The sequence below is a fragment of the Morus notabilis genome, unplaced genomic scaffold (assembly GCF_000414095.1).
Source record: "Morus notabilis unplaced genomic scaffold, ASM41409v2 Scaffold243, whole genome shotgun sequence".
Taxonomy (NCBI): domain Eukaryota; kingdom Viridiplantae; phylum Streptophyta; class Magnoliopsida; order Rosales; family Moraceae; genus Morus; species Morus notabilis.
This window is the reverse complement of record NW_010359811.1, coordinates 67,121-76,693: the sequence shown is the minus strand read 5'-3', so window position 1 is coordinate 76,693 and position 9,573 is coordinate 67,121. Positions and strand designations below refer to the sequence as shown.

Below are 9,573 nucleotides of genomic sequence, written 5' to 3'. Positions count from 1 at the left end.
ATTCCTGCACGGTTCTCATCCATTGTATGGCCTGTGATCTCGAAAATTAGTTTTAAACAGCCATTTTGACTGGAGGACGTTTATGAATTCTGTCTTCTATCTTATTATAAAATGGTGCCAATGCTTGTATTTTTTATGACCCAAATGAAATGAGTTTTGTGTAGTGAACTGAATGATACTGTGGTTGAGGCGGAAATAAGGACAAGAGATGCCAAACCCCCATTTCCTAGCAAGCATGCAATTGGAGGTTTTCTGAAGTCTAATAATCGATTGCTTATACTGGTAATGCTTCTATGCCCAAATATTAGTGATTGTGGACATTTACTGAGAGTTTTTCAATTCTTTTTGACCAACTTATCAGCAGCATTTAGAAAGCATTAAGAGATACACACCTCAAAGTGCGCTTCACCTTAAAGTGGATAAATTGTTTTCTTTTTGGAACTTTGCGGATTTTTTTTGCACTTCATTCCAAGTGTGAAGGAAGAAAAGAAGTTGAAGTACTTAAAAGAACTGGCATTGACGTATTCTTTTTGCCCTTTTCGTGTCTTGTTCTTCAAAAACCTCAAGAGAGGGGTGTATTGACCTTCAAGCTTTTCACTAGTTTTTCAAAATTAATTATGTTTCGCGGTTTGTTTGATTCTCTATGTCTTAAGTTTAAGTTCTGCTTTGCGCTATTAACTCCACATTAATTGTGTTAGCTTCCTACTTTCTTTTCTTTTTCCTTTCTGGTTTTCTTAATCTTTTGGTTATCTGGAATTAGGGATTCAACGCAACATTAACTGAACCAGTGGACACACCAGGGAGAAGGGGTGATCAAATCAAAGAAATGGACCTTAAATTGCATCCAGAGTTGAAGGAACCCTTAAGGGCACTTTGCAATGATCCTAAAACAACGATCGTTGTTCTCAGTGGAAGTGATCGAAATGTCCTAGATCATGTACTCGTAGCTCCTTTTTCTATACTAGTACTTTATCACCATCTTCATATTCTCTTCTAATATGATTATTTGCACAGAACTTTGGGAAGTTTGACATGTGGTTGGCAGCAGAGAATGGAATGTTTTTACGGCACACAAAAGGAGAATGGATGACTACAATGCCTGAGCATTTGAATATGGAATGGGTTGACAGTGTGAAGGTGCTCAAACTGAATTTATGCTTTATTTGATTGTTTTGTCCTCCCTCCAAACTCACTTTGTTGGTGTCCTGTTTGCAGCATGTCTTTGAGTATTTCACAGAAAGAACGCCAAGGTCACATTTTGATCCCCGTGAAACTTCCCTAGTATGGAATTACAAATATGCAGGTATTTTCTTTCTTTGAACAGTTCTTTTAACAAATTAGTCCTTGTAATTGTAAATTTCATATCCTCAATTGACATCCTTACCATGTAACTGTTCCAGATGTTGAATTTGGAAGACTTCAAGCAAGGGATATGTTGCAGCATCTGTGGACTGGCCCAATTTCGAATGCTTCTGTTGACGTTGTTCAAGGCAGCCGTTCTGTTGAAGTGCGAGCGGTTGGCGTGACAAAGGTGAATAGCTGTTTCTTCATATTGCACATTTCTGATACTGCCTTAATGAGTTTAGCATGCTGCAGACACATACTAGATTTGTCTACTCATTTTAATACTTATTTAATTAGGGTGCTGCAATTGATCGTATCTTGGGAGAGATAGTCCATAGCAAAGCCATGACAACACCAATTGACTATGTGCTGTGTATTGGTCATTTTCTCGGAAAGGTAACTTTTCTTCTCACATAATTGCGCATCTCTGACAACCAGAATTCTTTGAGTTGGTTTCAGTTTTTATTTTCACATTTTTAAAGATGCTTAGTCTAAATGGATAGACTTCTTGTCCTAAAACATAAAAATCCTTAATCCTTCAATTCTGCAGGATGAAGATGTGTACACTTTTTTCGAGCCAGTTCTTCCTGTCGATACCTTTGGTATAACAAGAACCAAGGCAGCTGATAGTGTGAAGTTACCGTGTGAAAGAAAATCTTCTATGAAGCTTCCAGCAAATAAGAATGGGCCAAAATCATCCAACAGCCGAGCGCAACGACCACTGTCAAATTCTGAGAAGAAAATTGCCAACCACAACTCTGGGAGTGGGCGGCGACCATCACCAGAAAAAAGTTCGTGGAATGTACTCGATCTTAAGGTAGAGAACTACTTCTCTTGCGCTGTTGGCCGGCCTAGGACAAACGCTCGGTATCTACTTGGTTCACCCGATGATGTTGTCTCGTTCCTCAAGGAACTGGCTGATACATCTTTGTAAAGCTCTTCCTTCGGTGCATCTGATTTACAAGCTTAGAGACCAATTTTGGGTTCTTGAACCGTAGTGTGGTAGCACATTTGTTCCTTACTATTCTTGTTATGGCCTTTGTTTTTTTTTTTTTGGGAAACTTTGATTCGATGGCCACAAAAACTTACTAGAAACCACAGTTACCAATAAAAGATTATAAAAGAGTTACTTTCTTGAGACATACAGAAGGAAAGCGTTTACACCAGTTATATCTCTTCTTTTGTTTTACATTTTGAGCCACTAAATTTCTGCTGTCGGCCAACAGATTAAGGTTTCTTTAGATTTTTCTTTAATGCTTCTTCCTTTAGATTAATTTGAAGATGAATGCTTAGATTTTGGAATAGAAATTCAAGCCATTCTTCCCGCCTCACGGGCCGCGTTTTTAGTTGCCTCTTTGATCTTACATTTCTCCCGAGAAAATGAGTTCCAATTTTGTTTGAGCAGGTTATGTTATAGTGCGACAAAAATCTCTTTCTTTGATTTTGAATATTTCCATCAAAACCTGAGTGATTTTGTTCTGGTTAATTCAATGCAGTGATGACATTATGCCATTTTTTTTTGCTATGAATCGCTGGAGTTGGAAAAAACTGAGTGTGCTAAAAGCGTCACATCATCCATTCTCATAATATAAGGTAAACGTAAATTCCCTATAAAAGAATGAAATTAGTTAACTTGCAATGATACCCATTAATTTTCACTCTTCCCATTTTTAGTCTTTGATTTTGAATTTTTCCTATTCATATAATCTTAAATTAAATAAAAATTTAGCGAACTGTTTAAAGTTAGTGAAAGTGACACTCTAAGAACTCGTTCACTTCGCGAATTTGAATTTTCAATGAGAGCTTTTTATTGTAGTAGAAAAAGTTAGATGTGCCATTTTCTGAGAGCTTTTTACTGTAGAAACCTAAAACTGAAAACTCAAATCGGTGAAATGAACGAGACCTAATACATTACTGTATAAAAGATGCCTTAACAGCAGAAATTAGTCAACCTTGTGAAGTGAAAAGAGTTTCTCATATCACCTTGACAAATTAGAAAAATAAAAGTCATGTTTGAAATTGATCATGTTTTTATTTTTCACGTTTTTAAAAAAAAAATGAAAACGTTTTTAAAACGACGTTTAACACAATAAAGACAAAAATGGAAATGAAAATGATTTTTTGGTTTAATGTAAAATGAGAGAGAAATAAAAAACGACTTTTAATTGTTTTTCATTTTTTATTTTTATTTTTTCCTCTCTGGAGCAGAGAAAAAGAGTTAGAGACATTAATGAATTTTTTAATACTAAAAATAATCTCTTGATAAAACTACCAAACGCATTTTCAAAAATAATTTCTGTCTGCGATTGAAAACGTTTTCATTTTCATTTTCATATAAAAAATAAAATCATTTTGAAACGAGTTCCAAACGCGCCCAAAAAGACTGTTAATTTATCCCTGCACCAACGGCCACACATGAAGGAAAGTATAGGCATACATAAAAGTTTAAATTAGAGGAAAATGCAAACCTCAATAACAAGGTTCATGCGAAGTTCATACTTAAAAAAGTAACAAAACCCTCTGCGTCTAAATTGACTGCTGAGGAAATAGAAAACTCATTCATCAGGCACTCGGTCTCGGATCCAATAAAATTAGCAGTATAATCTTAAAAATATTGTATAAGCTCGGTAAAGAAAGAATTTAGCAACAAATCGACGTATCCAAGACATTCAAGTACACAGCCGCAAGCCTGCGGATTATATCATCTATAAGAACCTATACGAAATTCGTTAAAAGAAAACGGGAACATAACAGACAGCAACTAAATTGCTTCCAAGAACCAAAAATGACAAAAAACCTAATAGAATTACCATCCCTCATTGCCTTCTAAAGAGCAGAAATAATGAGATATAACTAGCAGTGAGTAATGAATAATGAGTAATACTAACGTTCAACTGTAGAGGTACCTGAAAAATATCATCTGATGCTAAATGCAGCGGCGGATCATGATGACATCCAAAAGTATGAAAGTTCCTCATTCTGCAGATGTTTTCTTGTTCGGTTCAAACACGTACTTAATCAGTGACTCCTTGATTGGTAGCAACTCAGGGAACTCCTTCTTCAACTTTGATGTGTCCATCTCGTTGTTGCTTCGAGGGGCCACGATCACCTTGGCTTGCTCTTCTAGTGTGAAGTTTTCCCACGAAAAATCAAGGTCAATGTACTTTTTGTACATCTCTAGGATCTCATTGTGGCTCACGACTCCAGGGTTTGTGAAGTTCCATATGCCCCTCAAGTTCCGCTTTGCCATCTCGATTGAAATCGGCAGAAGTTCATCCAATATGGTCATGCTGTTTGGAATGTTAACCACCTTATTGTAACGAGAAATTTTGGTAATGAAGTTGCGCGGGTTGCTCAAATCAGATGATATAGGCATTCGAACTCTGAGGGTGCAGACGTTGTCGTACTCTTTCAGAAGCTCTTCAACCTGGTCCAAGAAGAAAACAAGAATTATTATAACCTATTTAATTTTAGAATGTAAATAAGGTTTTTTTTTTTTTTTTTTTTTTTATAAAAAAAAAATAAATAAATAGAGATGTATAACTACCATGGCCTTGGTTTTTGAATAGAAAGAACCGGTGAAATTTGGTTTGTCTTCTTCTTTGTATCCTATGCCAGAACCTTCAGGATGGGCAGCATCATACTCAAATATACACCCAGTTGCAAAATTCACCACTAGGAGCCCTTGTTCTCTGCAAACATCTGCTATGGTCAAGGTTCCAGCAACATTGGCCCTAATTGTTTCTGTTTTATGGGATTCACACCAATCAACGTTGGGTCTACCAGTCACACCTGCAGCATTGAATACATGGGTTGGTCGAACATTTTGAATGTCTGCCAAGAGAGATGAGCGATCTTCAAGACGCCCTTTTCCATATTCAAACGGAATCCCTTGTTTCTCACATAGCTTTCCAAGCAGCCCGCCGATCCAACCAGTCCGACCGTAAACCAAGAATTTTAAGGAAGGCTTACGAGGAGAACTGGTGGTTTTGGTAGGTGGAACTAACATTCGGGTATTACTTGAGATATAAGACGCAGATTTCTCCTCTTCAGACCCATCAAAATGCCTCTCAATACCACCAGGCATCATTAGCATTCGTGGATGAGGAAGCAGGGCCCCGGAAACATCACCCCACCAATGGGGATTCTTGGTGTACCATTCTATAGTCTTCTTTAAGCCATCATCCCATGTAGTTCGTTCTGACCAGCCCAAGATCTTCAGCTTCTCGTCATCTAGAAAGTACCTCTGATCGTTAAATGGCCTGTTCTCCACAAACTTGATGCTCGTTTCTGGATCCATCGAGAAAAGTCTGCATATGTCTTTGGCCACATCAATAACTCTCCTTTCCTTTTTAGTCCCAATATTATAAACATGGCCAACCTCTCCCTTGTGAAGAATGACTTCAAAAGCCTCGGCAACATCCTCACAGTACAAGTAACTCCTCACGTTGGAACCATCCCCATGAATTGGAAGAGGCTTCCCCCTCATGGCCAAAAGGATAAACTTTGGAATCAACTTTTCAGGAAACTGATTAGGACCATAAACGTTGTTTCCGCGGGTGGTTATCACAGGTAGCCCATATGACCTTCCATATGCCATAACAAGCATTTCAGCTCCAGCTTTTGTTGCAGAGTAAGGATTTGTTGGTAAGAGCTGAGAGGCTTCATGGTTACCCACAACAGCATCCTCATCAGTCTCCCCATACACCTCATCTGTGCTAACATGGATAAACCTCCTGATTTGGCCAGTGACTTTGCATGCTTCTAAAAGGACATGGGTGCCGTAGATGTTGTTCTTGGTGAACTCAAAGCTATTACCAAAGGAATTATCAACGTGGGTCTGAGCAGCAAAATGCATAATCGTGTCAATTGATTCCGTGATGAGGAGAAAGTTAACAAGGTCAGCACTGCCAATGTCCCCCTTGACAAACTTGAAATTTGGTGAAGATTTCGAGGGAAGCAGATTTTTCAAGTTTGAGCAGTAATCAAGCTTGTCAAGCACAACAATCTTGTAGTCAGGATAGCTGCGGATGAGGCGATTGGCGACATGGGATGCGATAAACCCGGCAGCCCCTGTTATGAGGATGTTCTTTGGCGTATATGTAGCCATGTCAAATCAAATTCTATAACAAAAATGAAAAAACAGATGTAAGTGCTATAAAGTCGGATGATATAAGATGTATTAAGTCACACAAGCGAGTAGGAAATCATTGACATCATTGACCAACATGCAGTGGGATTTGAATGTGCATTATATGTATTTGTATATATCACAACTGTCACTCTGCATGATGGAAATTGAAAGGAGTCAAAATGCATCATTTTGGTTATCGTTAATCCATAAGTTAAATGAAAACTCGACTAGGTGGTTGAAAACATAATTATTTCAGGGAAAAAAGATGGACCATAATGTTAGCTCTATACATATGTAGTTCATTAGAGTCCAAAATGTCAAATAAAGTACATCCCAATTATTTAAAAAAAAAGATTAAAAAAAAGAAATGAAAAAACATATTACAAAAAAGTATCTCATAAACAGTCCTAATGCAGCATACACAAGAACAGACAATTAAAAAAAGGACCTGAATTGAATAACAACCAACAGAAAAAACCATCATAACCAACAGATCAAATGCAAATAACAAAACGAAAAGACAAAGGCAAAAATACCAGATCCACACAGATTCACACATCCACGAACAAACCCGAAACCCCAATTCAAAAAACGCATGCAGATCTGATTTCTACTACAACAAAGCCTTGTTAATTCAACAACAAAGTCCGGATCCAGATCAACATTATCAATACAAAAGAAATGAATTAAAACAAACAACACATGTGATGTCCAAATTCTGCATAGTCATCACAGATCTAACAAATATTGAGTAATACCCAGATCACGTCAAGCTTCAAACATTAAAACCCAGCAAAAATTCATCAACCAATAGACACCAAAAGTAAACAGAAGGTGAGAGTTACTTACGGAATTGACGGAGATCAGGACCGATCAACCCAGATTGGGAACAGCCGAGAGAAAATCCCGAGACAAACTTGAGAGAAATATGGAGAATTTTAGGCAAAGAAATTGACGAGAGAGAGAGATGAGAGAGAGACTTCGATTACAAGCGAGAGGGAAAAATGGGGATCATCATACTTATACGTAAATTGTATATATTATATGCCCATGTTAATCAGTGAGACAATGAAGGAGAGGCCTTTCGGAACGATCTGAGAAGACGGAAATAGCCTTGATGAGTTAGTAATATTGCAATGGCACACGGTTTGTGGGCCCGACCTTAAAGGGAGGGAAAGGCCAAAAGGGGGTGGCAGGCAATTAGCACGGAAAATTCGAGTGACCGTCCTCCCGGGTCGTACTCACTCCTGCACGTGCTCTCACGTGCAAACTTCTAACCTCCAAGATGGCATGAAAATTGTATGGTTATGGTTCCAACTCCCAATTACTAATCACTCCCAAATCAAAATCATTCCTTAGCTTTACGAGTGATTTGAAAGTTATTTTCCAACGTGTTATTATTATTACTAGTCTTTTTACGTGATTAGCATGTATTGTCGTGTTATACCTAAAGAACTTATTATTTATCAAATAATGAGAAATTCATTTATACAATCATTTAAGATTTTTTAGAATTTATTTTAAAAAAGAAATATGTATAAAGATAACTATTGACGGTGGATTTCTGTCAACTAAAGATTAACTCTCCGAGGACACTCACAGCAATCTCTCACGGCTTAATTAAGGGTTAATGTTGCAAAATAATATAGAGAAAACATGAATTTATAGTGGTTCAGCAAGATTTCTTGGCATAGTCCACTTGTGGATGCACTAATACTTTGTTGATTACAATCTCTCTAGAGTAGTAGAATAGTGCGTAAAAAACTTAATGAATTCCCATGGCTCTATTTATAGGCCTTGTACACATGAGAGACCTCCTCTACATTTCCCGAGGAGATCATCCTCTATCCCTTAATTCTAGGATTTGGCAGTTGTATTTTCATGATTACGGCCTCCAGGTCAGGCTAACCACCCTTACCGGCTACCTGATTTCCTGACTGTGACAATAGTAGTTGGTACAGTGCATCTTCCCTTGAGTTGACATGACTATCTTTGGATTAGCCCGGGCTGCTACCTCGACGTCGTGACCGCCACAACTCAAGCGGGGTTCTCGACGCCTGTTACCTTACATGAACTCTCGACGTATTCAAGGCGCCTTAAGTACGATCGTCCCCTCGACGTCGGTGACCGATTCTCGACATGGAAGCCTCGGTGCTTGTCGTCTAAAGGAATGATCGATTCTTCGACCATGGTGTAACAATTACCCCTAGACTGGAATATCACATTGTGATGTTCCAGGCTTATGCAACGTCGAGAGTTCCACGTAGCAACTTCTCTCCTGCAGATTATGGCGGCTGCTTGTAGGTACAGTGCCATCATTACAACGAGTTTTTCAGGCAATAGAGCAGTCTCGTCGATCGTGTCAACGGTCACGTCTCCCGTACCCTGGTGACACGTGCCAGTCGAGGGGGAAGTTACAGCCGTCCGATCAGATTTATTTCTCCCGCTCTTATCCCAGCCTCTTCCGATTCACCGTTGGATGAGGTCAGTTTGAATTCGACGGTCAAGATCTGGTGTCGTTCAGACTTCTTTGAGGCTCCTGGGCTTCCCCCTAGGGTATATATATACCCCTTGAAACAGCTCCATGGTCGTCTATTTTTCAGAATGTCGTTACTCTGCCGGATTTCTCCCAGAGGTTACCGTCTCTGACTTCAACTTCTGCATGTATTTTTTGTCCGTGGTTCTCCCTCTCAATCTTCAGGCTTTTAGACCACTTTTGAAGAACTAGTAAGTTGTTTTGGCTCTCTTTTACTTCTCAGTGTGACTCTGAACTTGGTTCCTACAAAAAATAGCATTTCGAAGAGAACAATATAACCATAAAATGAACTTACTCGAACAATGTTGTTGCTCATGAATCTGGGTTGAATCTCTTTGTGGTAGCACCTGCTTGGGTTTAGTCGTCCAGGTTGGGGTTCTCAAACTCACTTTTGGGTTTTGGAGACCCTTATGGGTTTTAAACCCATTTTTGGGTTGTGTGAATCTGGTATTGAAGTCCCATGCTCTTGGATCATTTTGATCCAAGCATACTTCTCTCTTTTCAAACTTTGTTTTTGACCTCTCGACCATTAGGCTCTAACTTGGCCCTTTCTTGCTTA

At 38.7% G+C, this 9,573-nt stretch overlaps 2 protein-coding genes across 2 annotated transcripts in view; one reads left to right on the top strand and one right to left on the bottom strand.

The window, feature by feature from the left end:
• Positions 1 to 2,490, top strand: part of LOC21400504 (alpha,alpha-trehalose-phosphate synthase [UDP-forming] 1) — a 21,131-nt gene extending 18,641 nt beyond the window's left edge. The window contains exons 13-19 of the mRNA XM_010095147.2: positions 165 to 282; positions 761 to 937; positions 1,015 to 1,137; positions 1,216 to 1,303; positions 1,401 to 1,531; positions 1,642 to 1,740; positions 1,895 to 2,490. Of these exons, the coding sequence (XP_010093449.1) occupies positions 165 to 282; positions 761 to 937; positions 1,015 to 1,137; positions 1,216 to 1,303; positions 1,401 to 1,531; positions 1,642 to 1,740; positions 1,895 to 2,278 (1,120 nt within the window). The 3' untranslated portion in view covers positions 2,279 to 2,490. The remainder of the gene's footprint in view (positions 1 to 164; positions 283 to 760; positions 938 to 1,014; positions 1,138 to 1,215; positions 1,304 to 1,400; positions 1,532 to 1,641; positions 1,741 to 1,894) is intronic.
• Positions 2,491 to 3,923: 1,433 nt separating this feature from the next.
• On the bottom strand, positions 3,924 to 7,488 carry LOC21400503 (trifunctional UDP-glucose 4,6-dehydratase/UDP-4-keto-6-deoxy-D-glucose 3,5-epimerase/UDP-4-keto-L-rhamnose-reductase RHM1). Its single transcript, XM_010095146.2, has 3 exons — positions 7,328 to 7,488; positions 4,892 to 6,467; positions 3,924 to 4,771 (listed from the first exon to the last, which is right to left on the bottom strand). The coding sequence occupies exons 2-3, from the start codon at positions 6,452 to 6,454 to the stop codon at positions 4,319 to 4,321; spliced, it is 2,016 nt and encodes a 671-aa protein (XP_010093448.1). The 5' UTR covers positions 6,455 to 6,467; positions 7,328 to 7,488; the 3' UTR covers positions 3,924 to 4,318.
• Positions 7,489 to 9,573: the final 2,085 nt, after the last annotated feature.

Coding starts and splice junctions, on each gene's coding strand:
- LOC21400503 (XM_010095146.2), bottom strand. CDS start 6,454: ATGGCTACATATACGCCAAAGAACATCCTCATAACAGGGGCTGCCGGG. Junction 4,772..4,891: donor ATTCAAAAACCAAGGCCATG/GTAGTTATACAT, acceptor TTCTTGGACCAG/GTTGAAGAGCTTCTGAAAGA.